The sequence below is a fragment of the Vanellus vanellus genome (genome assembly GCF_965231255.1).
Source record: "Vanellus vanellus genome assembly, chromosome: Z".
NCBI classification, from domain to species: domain Eukaryota; kingdom Metazoa; phylum Chordata; class Aves; order Charadriiformes; family Charadriidae; genus Vanellus; species Vanellus vanellus.
This window is the reverse complement of record NC_138908.1, coordinates 72,687,145-72,703,885: the sequence shown is the minus strand read 5'-3', so window position 1 is coordinate 72,703,885 and position 16,741 is coordinate 72,687,145. Positions and strand designations below refer to the sequence as shown.

The window sequence follows — 16,741 nt, the reverse complement described above, 5'->3', positions numbered from 1 at the left end:
CTTGGTGGTGTACCGTATCTTTAGTGGTAAAACACGAGCCTTTTACTGTCGGTTTCACTTCCCGCGTTTTACTTCATCCTGTCCTGAATACCCGAACCCTGTTTTTACTATTTCTAGAAAAATTTTTCCCTCAGAACCCAGCGCCGTTCCCCCTCCCCGGGGCCGATGGGAGGGGCGGCTCCCTCCGTCGCGGCGGGCGGGCCGCCTCTCCCAGCCTGCTCCGCGGCCACGCATGCCCGCTAGCCCCGCACCGACGGGGCTCGGTGCGGGTTGTGGGGCTTCGCCTCATGGGGCGGCTGGTGGCGGCGGTGGCCGGGCTTCAGGTGGGCGCGGAGGGTCGGGCTGGGCTGAGGGAGGAGCAGCGGCGGCGGGCGGTTTCCCGCCTCCGCGGGATGCCGCCCGGCCCGGGCTTCCTCCTCATGAAAACGGCAGCACGTTTTTATTTCTTAATAACGGAGGAGATGGGTGGTGTTGAGGGGCTTTGGTACTGGGTGGTGAGAGAAAGCAGGCCCTTTCCTCAAGACGTAAAAAACTGTGGCGGATCTCTGGGATGACCCGTGTCCGTCTTCCCTTCCTCCCTCTTTGGTTGCACGCGCTGGTGGTATTTTAATCGTAAATTGGGTTAGCTGCTTATGATCCGAACGCTGTTGTAGTTAATGAGGGTAATAATGAGGGTAATACATAAACTGCTCTATGCTTCTCCCCCCTCCCCCCCCTTAATTGTTTAGGGTGACAAATGATTTTTCTTCCACTGACTAGCACTGTCTTCTGTTTGTAGTTACTAAATGCTTTTGGGATATTTCTTTCACCTCTTTTCTTTTAGGTGCATCTCAGTTCGAAAGTACTCGTTAAGAAGAAGGACTGCATTTTGGTGTCGTCGTGTCTCTTTCCAGAAGCATCAATTTATGGCCTCTGATGTAAACAATTTAATCAAATTCTGATTTTATGGGTGGGTGGGGGTGTTGCTTGTTTATTTCCTTGTGGCTTTAATTCAGTTTGTTCCTCAATATCTTGGTAAAATCCTGCCGATTTCTTGCGTGCTTTTGTCCTCTTTCCTCTTCAGCCTCCTTCCACCCTCCGACCGTAATAATGCGTTATAAATATCTGACCAAAACATATTTGCATTATCAGTTCTTCACAGCTTGTTTTAGGCTTGGATCTACTTTTCCATGTGGTAATAGATTAAAGGTTTGAGCTTGTGTCTTAAACGGTAATTGTACTTTACAGAGTTTTTCATATAGATTAACATCTAATATCAAATAATTGTATTTTTTTTAGGAGATTATAGAATTATAAGGGACTGCTGTGATCTTTTGACTTCTTGCATAAAGTGCGTAATTCTACTAATTTATGCATTAAATTCCTGTGTGTATTCATGTACCTGATAACTTCTTGCAGAATTGGGGCCAAAATTTGGAGAGCAATATTGCTAAATGATAATTTCAGCCATTGGATTTTTGTTTTGCCCTCACAGCATGAGTTGAAAGGCCTCGTAGTGTCAGCTATTTCCCCAAATGCATATTTACAGCTTTGATCTAAATATCTTCTTGTGTTAGTACTTTACAATGTTAAATGTGTGTTTGTTAAAAGATTTTTATAATTGCCTTAAATAAAATTAAATACATCACCAAAATTGTATTTTGTGGGTATAGGCAGAGTTTATGCATAATGCTTTATCTCATATAAATATGTCACGAGAAACCACAGCTCTAAGCAATGTTACTCTGTCAGCTGTTGTGTGCGTGTGTTTTATGTAAAACCAACCTGAATCTTTCCTTCCATATGTTAACTGGACTGACCACCCATAGGTTTCTAAACATTCTTGTGTAATACATCTATTTCCCACTGTGCTAACAAGAATGTAAGATCCACAACAATGCTTTCTGAGATGTGTAGGATAGAAAAACCTATGACGTTTTATTGTGATATAGTCTGAAAATCATTATTTTTCAGACACAAAATACAGTTTTAGCTTTATATTAAAAAAAGGTAATTTCAGAGATTATTTTGGTTGAACACTTTTGCTTTTTCTAGTCTGATTTCACTCTTGATTTGCAGAATATTTATACTTATGCAGTTGTACCTGGGAATGTGATTTGGTTTCTACACAAACAGCAGTCATTTTTGTCTGTAAAAGGCGACAGTGGCAGACTGTTTAAAAAAAAAACATTTACGCCATGAACATGGCTCTTGTCTAAGGGTAACCTGAAGCCACGTTTTTGCTTCCTGTTCTTAATTCTGGCTCAAAGACACCTATTCACATATTATCCTTTTTCTCCAGTTGGTATTGTTACCTTCATTTCATGATACATAATTCTCAAATCATACAATTCATTGGATTTTTTTTTTAAGTCTTCCTGTGTACTTTATGCACATTAATAATATCCATAGCGAAGCAGTGTAACCCTACCACAGAACTGACACAGACGTCTGTTGCTATTTGAATGTATAGGTCTCTGTTTATCTATTCCAAGGTCATTAATTGATGGGATGAAATTAAAGACATCCCTGAATGTGACTCTTAGATGTATCATTAGGTGCAAATCTTTCAGGCACACAGTTACAAGGAAAAATCTGTTAAAATAGGTCTCTATATTTTGAAATGCAGTTACTTAGAACTGAAGGCTGGACATACCCTTTTCTGACTTTATGACATTGGGTTTTGTTCTCTTTTAATTATTATCTTGTTCCATCTTTATTTGTGCCCTTCTCTTGTTTTACGGTCTTTTTTTTTTTTTTTTCCTGCTTTCTTTAACAGTTTGTAAGCTCTAGATGAAATTGCTTTTAGTGCAATTGTATTTGTTCAGGAATTCATTAAAAAGATGTTGCTTCTTTCTGGTTTGTTTGTTTTTTTTTGTTGTTGTTGTTTTTTTTTTTTTTACTGTTGTTCAGTTTTCATATATGTTTTGTAGAAAGTTTGAAGAGCTTTGTGTAGTATCTGCACTTATTGCTGCCTGGTTTGATTTATTCAGGATGGAACAACTGGTGTTTGGTCTTTCCTGCACTGGAGTGGGCAGACTGGATTCAGAAAGCACAGAGCCTCAACACTGAGGCATAGACGACGTTTGCTACTGGAATAAGGCAACTGCAATGGAAAAAATATGTTCTCCTAGTCCCAGGGTAAGTTTGGTTCTGAATACTGGTGTGCTTTTTAAAGGTATGTTGCTATACCAGCCCTTCACAGATTGGATTCTTACACAGATTTTATGGTAATTTTAAATAAAATCCAACCTGACATGACGGGTCTATAGAAGCAACATTTGTGAGATCATCACCATTTGTTCCTTAAAATTTAATTTATTCAGAAATGTACTGTATATTTGTAAAGTCACCTACCAGAAAGTGGCAGTTCCAGTGTTTCAGGAAATACTTTGTGTCTGCATGTTCATTCAGAAGAGGCACAGACATGGTTAACAGACTAAACTTGACCCACTTTTTCATCTGTGTGCAAAGTGCATGTATTATTCATGCTTTTTTCTCTTTTTTTTTAACGTTTTCCAAATAAATGATTCAGTGGACCTATTTTCTGTAAAGATCAGCGCCAGTAGTCATATCTCGTGGATAATTCTACAATAAACAGGCATGTAAATAATCTGGAAGAAATATTTTATATTTTCTGGGGCTTACAATCAATAATGTGCTTAAAATCATAAATTGTTGTGTGTCAACATTGTTAGAAGTATTCATTTTTAAAGGAAGTCTAGTACGCTCATAAGAAGCCCATTCAGAATAAAAATTTACCTGATAGAACTGTATGAAGAAGTATTATTAAGATATAATGAATTGCACAGAAATAGCAACTTCTTGGGAAGAATCCTTTTGTAGATAGGATGTAGGTTTTGAATCTGTGGTCTATCTCCATGGCTCCGCAAAAAGAAAAGAGCATAACAGTTGGGACTGTCCTTCAAAGACTGCTTTTCAGTGTATTTAACGTAACAAAGCTAGGGAATACATCATTATATGAGGATTTTTATTTCAGAAGTGTTCTTTTTAATGTTATCACAGAAATTTGGGTATCCTATTAATTTCTTCTTGGGAGTGGGGTTGGGGTGTCTTTAAGATCTTTAATTATTTTTGGAATTTCTTTTGAGGTGTCAGTCGATTATTTAAGGACTAATTAATCCCAAGAAGTCACCTTTTATAAGAGGATTTCATAACAATTACAGAACATACATAGTTTTTAAGGAGTTTTAAGCGATTATTAATGCTAGTAACAATGCCTTTACTTTCAAATTACAACAGTCAACCTTTGAAAAGTAAAATGACTGGGATTAGTTAATTTTCTTTTTTTTTCTGCAAAAAGAGCTGTTCTGAAGGTAAAGTGGCAGAAAATAGACAAGTCCTAAGAGTAACAGTAGAGTTTGCTGCTGGAACACATACTTAGGAAAAGCATATGTATGTAGTTTTGCTCTGTAAGGAGTTAGTTTACTTCCGCTTGACTGAATGGTTTTGTCTTTGTGTTTATGATAAATAGTAATGATATTTTAGTGCTTCTGGTGTTCTTAATGCTTATTCTATGTGCCAGTCTCCAAGCTAAACAAGGAGTTGCTCAGAGAGGGGTACCAGGGTGGTAATACATATGTTTACAAAGTATGTTAGTGGAAATAGTGTTTTGGATTATAGATTAGAAACTCAGTTTTAACATTTGTTGCATAGAGAGATTTGGGATTCCTGAGCATCAGTCCTAAGAATACTCCAAATTGATTTTTTTGTTGTTGTTGTTACAGTGTAAAAGATTTAATTTGATGAGTATCATGTATTTAAGACTAGGAGGAATCTTGAAACATATTCAATGTATCGTCATAGACATGTTTGAAATTATTTTGTAAGATTTAAGATTTCAGAAAGTGAAGTTAGAGCTTTCCATGTTACAGAGGTAACTGTTCTAATTAAAACAGGATAGGTGTTTTAATTCAGAGTTGTAGTGTTCAAGTCAACAAATTAACTGAAATCAGAAATTGCCTAGGAGTATTAAGTGCAACATTGAATTGCATTTTTTTATGCTCAGTTGTAGCTGTGATAACAAATGCTTTGTGCTAATGGATTTTTTTATTTAATAATTTTCTTTCTCTTCTGACATTTACAGAACAACTGACAATACAAAGGACAATGCACAGTATATATCCTAATGAAATTTTGTGTGCTGTGACATGGTTTTTGCCATGGCATCTGAGACTGACAAGGCCCATGCTCTTCTCCAGACTTTCAGCACAGCTTCAGTTATTTCTAGTCTAGGTTTGGGAATATTCTGCTTTGTAGCAGATAGACTTCTGCAGTTTTCCTTTATTCAGCAAAATGACTGGCTCCGAGCCTTCTCTGATAATGCAGTGCATGGTATACTAGGAATGTGGTCCTGGGCAATAGTGATTGGGCTCAGGAAGAAAAGTGACTTCACTGAGGTTATTCTGGCTGGCTTCCTCGCCTCTGTCATTGATGTGGACCACTTCTTTCTTGCTGGCTCCCTGTCATTAAAGGTAAGTCAATAGATTAGTGATTATTTTCATTCTTAATCACTGTTTATTTTATTGTTCTTCTACCATGTCCTAAACAAAAAAAGTTCCAATGATACTTTACTTAGATACATTTTAATAGATATATAGGGGAATTATATTTGTATGCAATTGTTATGATTTTAGAAGCCCTACAAATATTTTACATCCACTGTTAAGTTCTGCGCCTTACAAGGCTCTCAAGAAAGAATTCTGAAAGCCCTTGTACATGATATCCTATGTGTATCACATGGTTGCTTTATTAAACAATTAATTGCTGCCATGCGTGCTTTGTGTATAAAGTGGATTATTTCATTTCTGTTTACAATAAAGGGTAGAAATATCTGGAAGGTAGATAATCCAACTGCTGTTTGATTTTATTCACTTTTACTGAGTAGTACATTTGGTTTTAGCCAACCCTAAGTATTTCTCCCACAAATGAGCTATATATGAGCTGTCAGCTTTAAAACAGCAGTCTGAGTTGGCCCTTAAATATAGTTTATTGTAAAAAAAAAAAAATAAAATAAAGCAAGTGTCAAACTTGTAATAAAAGTAAAAAGGTGAATTGGCTCCTGTTAAGGAATACATGTGATCATCATCCATTTGCAGAACTGCTTGTTAGGACAGAGTTTCTCAGTAGGGTTAGTACTACCAGATGACAGCATTGTTTTTCAGTGGTTCTCCAGTGGTTTAGATGTGTCCTGTTCCTGCTTCCCTATTTCCACATGCGTACATATATCCCTGTCTTCTTGGCTGCTTCAAACACATACACTCAGCTTTCGCTCTTTTGTATAGTCTCCAAAACATTTGCACTTTCTGTAAGCTCCAGCTGTGCCAGCCCTGGCCGCAGTTCTCTTAGCACTGCCCTCCAGATCTCTTACCTCAGGCAGACACTCCTCACTCCCAGCTAGCTCCTGGTCCCCATAGCTAGAGCCCTGCCACTCTCCTTGTTATCAAGAGTTTGCTCTGCTCAGCAACACAAGCCCTCACGTTTGATTATGCTGGTGTTCTTAGCGTATGTATACATACGTGCTACTTACTCTCCCCTCCCCCAAAGTGTACATACCCACCTATGGGTGGACCTGCACAGGAGAAGGGGAAGATACCAGCCTTTATCCATTCAAGCCAAGCATGACTCAAGTTATTTGACCATCTTGCCGTCTTTCTCCTCCTCCAGTTTGCTCATAATGACAGAGAAAATAGCTTCTAGGGAGCAGAGGAAGGAAGGAAGCGGAGGGAAAATTGCTGGTCTTTGTAGTCCTTTAATTAAAGAACAATGCAAAATGGTTTACCAGGTTTTTTTAAATATGCAGGAGACAGCTAAATGCAAGAAGCATTATTGCTTATAGTTGAGATGTAAAAATCAGACTTCTAATGGGAAAATAATATTTCTTTATGTACAATATCACTATTTGTTGTGGAGAAAAGATGTTTTCCTATTTGTGCATTTGGTCAGTTTGTCCCTTGTATTTGTATTTGACAAAGAGGATTTTCACAGAATCACAGGGTGGTTGCAGTTGAAAGGGTCTTCTGGAGGTCATCTTCTCAGCCCTCCTTGCTGAAGCAGTCTCATCTGAAGCCAGTTGCTCAGGACCACATCCAGACAACTTTTCAGTATCTCCATGGATCTAGACGCCACAACCTCTCTGGGCAGCCTGCTCCCATCTGCAGTTGCTGTCACCGTGGAAACATGTTTTTTCACATTCAGGAGGAACCTCCTGTGTTTTGGTCTGTGCCTGTTGTCTCTTGCCCTGTCAGCAGGCACCAACAGAGCCTGGCTCTGTTCTCCTTACACCCTCCCTTCAGATATTAGTACACTTTGATGAGAACTCCCTTGAGCCTTCTCTTCTCCAGGCTGCACAGTCTATCCTTTCCTCATATGCAAGATGCTCCAGTCCCTTCATGATCTTGGTGTAGCTCCATGTCTCTCTTTTAGAGGGGAGCCCAGAACTGGACTCAGTACTTCAGAGGTGACCTTACCAGGGCTGAGGAGAAAGAGAAGGATCACCCACCTCGACCTGCTGGCAATACTCCTAGTGCAGCCCAGGATACCACTGGCCACCTTTGCCACAAGGTCATGTTGCTGGCTCATATTTGACTTGTTATTCAACAAGTTGAATTTCCTCAAAACTGCTTTACAACCTGTCAGCCTCCAGCATGTGCTGGTGCCTGCTGTTGTTCCTCCTTAGGTAGTCCCTAGTTCTCCCCTTTTCTGTACTTTTTGCATATGGTAATACTGTAAAATTATGAAACCATATAAAGGAAAGGAAAGTTAGTTTGGTTGATTAATGAGATTTATAATATTAACATTTTGGTAAGGCATTCAAATTTCTAATTATTCTCATGTATATTATTTTAAAATCAGTAAATGCAAGTAGTGAATGGCTATTTATTAAATTATTGTTAAAATTTTATTACTGCTTTTTCTTGCATTTGAGATTACCAGTATTTTCTTAATTATGACCACTAGATGACGCTCTTCACCGATGTCTGTTTTGAAAGTTGTACTGTATCATAGAATTGGGAGGTCACCTGTCTCTTTACAGTCTTAAGTGAGGCAAGGTTAAATATGCTTATACTTTTCCATGATGGAGAACATTTATGTAGCCTATCCGTGGTATCCCAAACAAAGCCAATTATTGCAGTTTCATGACTTAATTTTCTCCTGTGTTTCAATTCCCAGGCAGCTAGCAGTTGTTTTTCTAATATCCAGCCTAAAGTATTGTTGACAGTTAGATCTTGTTTTCTTTTTCTTTAGGGCCTCTCTGCAAAAGACAGCTGATTGATGTGCTCTCCCCAAAAATGTTTTTCAAATCAGGAGTACAAGATGTAGCCAGTAGCATAACAGCCCTTTGGTAGCCAAACTTACTTAGCTGAGGTAAGGAGAAGGCAAGATGCCCAAAGGCTCTTTCATAGTCAGTTGCCTACAAACTCCTTCCCGTTCCATACGTTAACTGGGCTAATAAAGGATGCTTACCTAGAAACCATATCCTATGTAGGTCTCTTGACCCTTACAGCAGTAACAGCATTACTCTTACAACTTGCAAAATCATTATGCTTTACAAAATATCTCTTCTTGACTTGGACAGGCTGGAGATTTGGGCAGGGAATAACTTAATGAAATACAACAAGGGAAAGTGTAGGGTCCTACATCTGGGCAGAAACAACCCCAGGTTCCAGTATAGGATGGGGAGCTACCTGTTAGAGAGCAGTGTAGAGGAAAGGGACCTGGGGGTCCTGGTGGACAGCAGGATGACCATGAGCCAGCACTGTGCCCTTGTGGCCAAGAAGGCCAATGGCATCCTGGGCTGTATTAGAAGGGGGGTGGTTAGCAGATCGAGAGAGGTCCTCCTTCCCCTCTACTCTGCCCTGGTGAGACCGCATCTGGAATATTGTGTCCAGTTCTGGGCCCCTCAGTTCAAGAAGGACAGAGAGCTGCTGGAGAGAGTCCAGCGTAGGGCAACTAAGATGATTAAGGGAGTGGAGCATCTCCCTTATGAGGAAAGACTGAGGGAGCTGGGTCTCTTTAGTTTGGAGAAGAGGAGACTGAGGGGTGATCTTATTAGCGTTTATAAATATATAAAGGGGGAATGTCATGAGGATGGAGCCAGGCTCTTCTCAGTAGCAACCAATGATAGGACAAGGGGTAATGGATTCAAGCTGGAACACAAGAGGCTCCACTTAAATTTGAGAAGAAACTTCTTCTCAGTGAGGGTGACAGAGCACTGGAACAGGCTGCCCAGGGAGGTTGTGGAGTCTCCTTCTCTGGAGACATTCAAAACTTGCCTGGACGCCTTCCTGTGCAACCTCATCTAGGTGTTCCTGCTCCGACAGGGGGATTGGACTAGATGATCTTTTGAGGTCCCTTCCAATCCCTAGCATACTGTGATACTGTGATACTGTGAAATAAGTAGCAAAAAAAAAATGAAAGGCCTGGATTTATGGTTTCTAAACCTCTTGCTATTTACTTGTCTCCTCTGGATTGCCTTTTGCCTAAATTAGCTTTAAAGTGTCCTGTGCCAAACTGTGTATAGTATTTTAGGTGGGCCATTTGAGCCAAATAGCATAAATTCATTCCTTTTAATGACACATGTATAAAACATTTCTGTCTTTTTAAAAAGAAAAAAAAAGTTACAGGTTTCATGTCTTCTTGCAATGCCATCAGAGTCTTTTCAGTTTGTAATATAATGTAATTCCCATAAACTTCTCTGCTGTGTTGTTGCCTGGCTAGCTAGACTTGATTTTAAAGTATGTGATTTTTGTTTCATCAGCTTAATATGATGCACCTTTCAGTTTCGTGTTGTAATTTCAGTCTGTTGCCTGTGTAATTTATTTGTGGGATACTTTTTTACTATGTATTTGTTAGTTCCAGTCCCATTTGTTCTCTTTAGATTGCAGGATTGAGAGTAATTTATTTAAGAGACTACAATGTTTACTGCTAATGCAACACAATACTAAGTAACTAATAAATTAAGAAGTCTAATAAACTAACCACACCACTATTACTAATTTGTAACAATAGTAATTCTCATATTGCTCTACACAATTATCTATAAAGCTTTTCATCATCACTCTTAAAACTGGTGACGAGTTACTTTTTGAAGTAATCCGTCTATGCAGCACAAGGCAGTATTCTACCCCCAGTTGCTACCTGCACTCTACTGCAGTCATCTACTCCTGTTCCTGCTGACGCAGCTCGCTGCTTGGATTATTTGGCTGTTGGGCTGTTTTTCACAGTGTCATCATTATTTTTCTGGAATATTCAGGGTAAATAGTCACCTGTGGTATATATATGTTTGCTCTGATAAATACCTGTGTACCAAGTAGCATGTGATCTGCCCTTTTACCCACATTATTTTTGCAATAAGTATAAAGTCTGCAAAGACTTCACTACTTCAAATTTGTAGTTCTTTGTACTCCGTGTAGTTTTTACTGGGTGTTATGTGCACACAAGTGTAGAAGAATACAAGAATCAGTGTTTTAAGAATCTGTCTCTTTGATTGCCTCAAAAGTTGAAAGTTACTGCAGCCTGCCATCATCCTCAGCACTGCTGATAAACAAGAACAGCATTATGCACTGCTCCCAGTGTCCCACAGGGTTGTAGCCCAAACACTCATGTTGCAGAACAGGCATGCAGAAATTGCTAGCTTGCTACTTAAGACTCACCAGCTTCTAAAAGTGTAGAGGATGCAGTCAGTGGCAAACAAGACTGTACTGGCAAACATACGTAACACAGCTGGTTAATGTGCCACTGCTGACCAACCTGGGCCGCACGGGAGTGTTTCTGGAACTGGAGAATAAGCTTTGCACACACACAGTTAATTTAACATTGAATTTATAGATCAGCCTTAAAACTAAGGACTTCAGGCTTGTGAAGCATCGGGGAATATGAGCAAGGGGGCCCATGTTGTTATAGAAATTCCATGGTGTCACTTTGAGCATTAAAGCAAAGAGTTTGCTTGGGTTCTCCTGCATACGATTGTTGCCTCCTGTCTCCAGCTGCTCATTGTAGTGTGTGAGAGGAGCTGAAGGAGCAGGAACTTCAAGAAGATCTTGCACCTGATTGAACACGTAGGCAAGGTAATTTGTGTTGTGAATAAATTCTGTATGCATCAGCAGCCTGATCTCTTTCATGGTAGGCTTTCCCCTAAATCTACCCAAACCATGATCATCTTTTTCTGCTTAGGGCAGAAAAGGCTTGTATTATTTTCTTTTTTTTTTTTTTTTTTTTCCTTTTTAAGATCTGGTGATTGGTGAACAAATTTGCCTGTTAGGAGAAGAGCTTATATTGCCAAATAGAACTACATGTCTGTCTCTTGGGCTTGGCAACTCAAGGATGTAAATGTTCCTCTAGTTAAAGAATATAAAAGAGAAAACAGACTATTCTTCTCTCAGAACTTGGGCAACAGCATTTCAGAAGCCTAATTACTATACTGGAATTACAAAATAGGGTTTTCTCTTGCTAAAATTGAGCGCTCAGGTTTGCTGTATGAACAACCCTGCCATCTAAAATTCTGTATGAAAAATATTTAGCCATCACCTCCCCAAAACTGGAAATAATACAGATAAATTGCATACGTAATTAGCATTCAAATTCTCCTTACTCGCTGTATTGCTCTTGGGACCTAACCTCCATAGGGCAGGGGAAAAAGACTCGTTTAGACTTTGCCACTGATTTTTTCAAAGTGCAAAAATAGTGACCAGTCAATAGGATAACTGCCAACATGTGTCACCATCCCGGGTGGTTTTTCAAAATTAGGTCAGTATGGACTTCTTAGGGTCTTGCTGACAGTAACAAAAAACTTACTATCTTTGTAGGGCACGTGATTTCACCATCCCAAGATTTTTCTACTTTAATCCGTGAACAATCTGCTTGTAAGAAACAGCAATGAAGTTGTAGAAAGTATATGCTTTGCACCAGTGTAAGCTGTTGGGCCCATACTGTTACAGTTAAAAGTTGTTAAGACAGTTTGTGAGCTTTTTAATCCCATCACTGGATTGAGAGAGTCACACACAAGAATGTGGTGAGAAGCTAATAGAGCAAAGCTTTCTGCAAGCCTTTTAACATTGGCTTTGGTTTAAAGGACAGGCTGTTATATTCCGGGGTGGTCCATAAGTTTCCATCTCTCTGTTTCTTGGCTAAGGCTACATCAAAGTTTCCTTACAGAGAAGACAGGGTTCCAAGCAGTTGTCTAAATTATCCATGAAAACTTGATGAAGCTGTTCCAGAGTCCCACTGTCAGGTACAGTAGCTGTTGAATCTGCAACAGTTAACACAACTGAAGCATTAATGGGTTACTGGCTGGCGTCTTGTAGCAATGCTTTGTTTGCTTTCTGCAGTAGATGCAGTGAGGGATGTGTTCAACTTAACAATCAGATGCGCCTTCATGTGCAAAGAGTACATCTCTGAGGCCTGTTGCAGTCTTTCCAGTATCTGACTTGAGCCAATTAATATTACATCAGCACCTCTATAAATCTTTTAGTTGTGTGCTATCATGTCTGCTGTGCTTACAGAAGCAGGAATCTGTTTATTTGTTGTGGAGAAGTCCAAATTTTTTTGTTTGTTTTTGGTTTTTGTTTTTTTTACTGTCTTTGAATTTGTGGAGATAGTTCTAGCTATTGCTAGTAATTAGATCTGGAGTACTTTCTTAAGTATGTGTATTAAATTGATCCTTATCACTGTTTAAAACGGTTAAACTTAATTTCAGTAGCTAGATATTCACACTAATTAAAACCAAATATCAGGCTTTCAACTGAGTTAACATTAAACAAGTTGTTGAAATAAAAACCCCAGTCACAAATGATTCAGATGTTGGCTTCTGAACTTGTCTTTTGCCTGCCCATAAAGAATCCTGTGTCAAGGCAATCAAAATACAAGTAACTTTGATCATATTTCTGTTGTATTGGAAATTACTGTTCTGTTTAAGATACTCTTTAACTAAACTTCACGAGTCCTAAGTTTAGTATAATACAGGATGTATTTTTGAAAGCAAATGCCATTAAAGCATATGAAATATTTCAAGTAAAGCACATTAAATATTTCAAGGGTGTAGTATGGTCGTTTTCCTTTTTTAATTATCTTCAAATTAAATACATGTAATCAGTGCAAGCAGACTATACAAGTTCCTGTATACCACATGACTGTATGACAAATAGTATGCCTCATCCCTCTCCCTCCCTGTTTTGCTGTCAGTAATGCTTAGCAGGATGCACGATTCATATCATATAACAGAGAGACAGGGCAGCACACAGCTCTCATACATCTAAATAGTCATATTGTTGATTTTCATCAACTACAGTGGAAAGGAACAGTATGCTTTTCTTTGCACTTCCACTTAGCCACTTGATAACACACCTGTAAACATGCATGAAACATTTCTTTTCTTGTCACGATTGTAGCCATTGCCAATTATATTTTTCTTTTCTGCAGGCTGCTCTGACTCTTCCACAGAGACCACTTCTTCATTGTTCTACTGTGATTCCTGTTGTGGCTCTGACATTAAAGTTTATTATGCACCTTTTCAGGCTTAAGGATTCATGGTGCTTTCTTCCCTGGATGTTGTTTATATCCTGGACTTCTCATCACGTCCGTGATGGGATTCGCCATGGCCTCTGGATCTGCCCGTTTGGAAAAACTCCTCCTTTGCCATATTGGCTGTATGTGGCAATTACAGCATCTTTACCTCATCTGTGTTCATTTATTATGTATTTAACAGGCACTAGAGAATTAATGTCTATAAAACATGGAATCCGCATCGATGTATAAGAATGATGGCTTTTAAAGGATGTTTATATTAGCACTTGAAGTAAGCTGTCTGCTTATCACTGAAGTGGTTTCCTTATGTTTTCTGCGACTTCCAAGTTAGGCATTTTAAGGCTGTGGAGCCAGTAAACAGCTCCTGTGTCAATTCCTTGGGGTCATAGAATCCTACGTAATGAATGGTAATAATTCTATATCTATACATTCCCCTTGTAAAATATGTGGTCTTCCGTTATAGCCCATGCATAGCTAACTGATTTATAAAGTATTTAGTATCTCTCTGTAGTAATTACGTTATATTTTACTGTCATGATGCCGTTTATTTGATCACCATTCACTTTGAATTTGTATTCTGCCTTCAGATAATATATTTCATCTAGACAGGATTGGTATAGCACTTTAAAAATGTAAAGTACTATATAAATGCTAAGTATTAGTGAGAATTTAGTAATGCACGGCACTTCTAAAAAACATCAGTTAGCCTTTTAAATTAATTTATTTGTTTTCCTGATGGGCTCTTATAGTCAACTGTTTGAAAAGAAATGCTGTTTCTGTTTCACAATGTGCAACTGTATATCTGCACCTCTTTGAACACTGCTATCATATAGTGTTTCTACTAAACTGTATTCCTCTAGTTGCTTGGTACTAAATTTGCAGATAATTACTAGCTACTATTTGTGGTAAGAAAGGAGAAGACAGTTTGGTTACAGTATTATGTGTGTTGGCCAAATTGTTTAATTTTAAAAATATACTAATTATGAATATTATTTAATTTGGAACTAAGGAATTTTAGTAACTATTTAAGGTTTGTGTAATGGCAAACTTATTTATTACAGTAAAACATAAGCTTTAGGGAAGATCCAGGAATTGCTCAAAATGTGAGTTTGCTTAAAGACCTTACTACGGTATTCATAAACAGCATTTTCCATGAAAAAGTGCAAGATCATCATTAGTATTGTAAAATAAAATGCATCATTATTATTATTATTATATGGAAATAGAAATGTCCTCATAAATTAGTTCCGTAAGGGAAATTGTTACTATATTGCAGGTTCATAAGGTAGTAATTTGCAGTGTGGACTATTCAAAGTAACAATTTTCATTTACAGAAATTTCTCAGAAAAAGTCGCAAAGTGAAAAGCATGGGGCCTTAACTATTCCACTTTCTGATGAATAGTTGTCAAAAGGGATTATTTTTATGGAAGAGCATATACAGGGTAGCTCTTCAAGTGATCAGAGGGTGCAAAGACTGGGTGATGTGTTGAAACTACATGTACATCAGTAAATTTATATTAGTATAAAGTACAAAAAAATTACAGAAAATATTAATGGGGATGGCTGGCTTAATGGGTACCAGAGACCTCCTGTGGCTGCAAAGTACTAAAAGCTCTCTGCTGCCCGCTAAGCTAACGCACAAAGTGTTTCACACTTTTAAAATGTGCCTTCCAACAAAAGGAATAGTCCCTTCCCTGTTTGTTCTTTATGTTAGAAATGCATGCTTATGGCAACTTGTCTGACAGTACAGTGGGCCTTTTTAGCCTTTATTATAAAATTAATAAAAGTTTTTTTTCTTGGAAAGAAGATGGGAAAAGCAAAACATTCCTTAAAGGATTGTCCTCATACTGTGGATTTCTGTCTTTTACAGTACGTAAAAGTTTCCCAGAAACAGAAATGTCTTGCTTTAGAGCCCTCAGAGCAGGAGCTGCCTTTTATCTAAAGGCATGATGGTTTAGTAGAGGATGAGCATTGCTAGTTCACTTACTTCTAACCTGTATTTTAAACCGTTGGCTGTGAAAAGCCAATAACGAATATATTTTGTGCAAGAAGTGAACACTTAAATCCATGTAGAAAATTTTGTGTTCTTGTGTTATGGTGTAATATTTGTATAATTTTGTGCTTTATCCAGATTTGTTGCCAAGGGAAATGTATATAGGAACAAAGTGGAGAATTATACTCTCATTTTTAGATTGTAGCTGTAGCATTTTTGGTAACTCTATGTCCACCAGCTGTCCTTAAGATTGGTACTGTACTGTTCTAATTACGGTAAAGGGTCAGTGAGTGGGTACATCTTCAGCAGTTTAAAAACACTTTCATTCTCTGTATTTCTAACGAATTTTGTGGCTTGTTTTACAATCATGGCACCTGTATGTCAAAATATTATTTTTCTGGTCATGTTCTTATACCAGTTCTACCACAGCAATAGGTGAACACCGCTTAGAAATGCGTTAAGGAAAGTAGCAAGCACTTGTGACACGTGACTTCTTTCTCTCTCCCTCCAAACGCAAGCGGCAGTCTCACTCCTCCTCCTCCTCCTTTATGCAACTTTAGCTCAGGCCATTGACAACTTTTCAAGGTAAACTGACACGTTGCATGTAATGCTGTAATTTGTGGGTAGCCAGATTAGAGAACAAAAGAGAAGTTAAATATTTGTTTCAGCCTGTGTCACCTAGGAGATAAACCTGCCTATTACAAATGAATTGCCTAACAATCCCTTACCAGTATTTAATGTACATTTCAAATATGTTACGTCCAACTATGCATTGATGCCTGCCACGCGTAGCAAAACCATGGCAAAAATAAACCAAGATAGTAAAAACATAATGAATTTGTGCTTTACTGCATGCATTACAATAAAGAGTAAATGTGAAGTCCAAAAAGCATGTGAATGACACAAAAAATTGTTAACAAACTCAAGCTAATAATTTCATGCAAAATACATGATACATATCACTAAAATTTTAGTTATTTCAGTGGTTCGTTTACTGTGCTGATCTAAACGTTTTCCATGTGTTTTCTAATTGTACTTAGAAAGCATGGGGGTTTTTTGACTTTTTTTTTTGTTAGAACTGTGCTGCTTTTTTTCCTGCTTTAATGGATTGCTGTCATAAAAAGTTGGTACCAATAATTGGCAAGTTGAAAGAAAACTGTTAGAATGTTTCTTCTCCCCAGTCCTCTAGAAATAAGATAAAATTTATCCTAATTCCCTAGTGGC

At 38.3% G+C, this 16,741-nt stretch overlaps 1 protein-coding gene across 1 annotated transcript; it reads left to right on the top strand.

The window, feature by feature from the left end:
* The first annotated feature begins 229 nt into the window (after positions 1 to 229).
* TMEM267 (transmembrane protein 267) lies at positions 230 to 15,372 on the top strand. Its single transcript, XM_082497794.1, has 5 exons — positions 230 to 323; positions 824 to 917; positions 2,973 to 3,120; positions 5,087 to 5,474; positions 13,420 to 15,372. The coding sequence occupies exons 4-5, from the start codon at positions 5,151 to 5,153 to the stop codon at positions 13,753 to 13,755; spliced, it is 660 nt and encodes a 219-aa protein (XP_082353920.1). The 5' UTR covers positions 230 to 323; positions 824 to 917; positions 2,973 to 3,120; positions 5,087 to 5,150; the 3' UTR covers positions 13,756 to 15,372.
* The last annotated feature ends 1,369 nt before the right edge of the window (positions 15,373 to 16,741 follow it).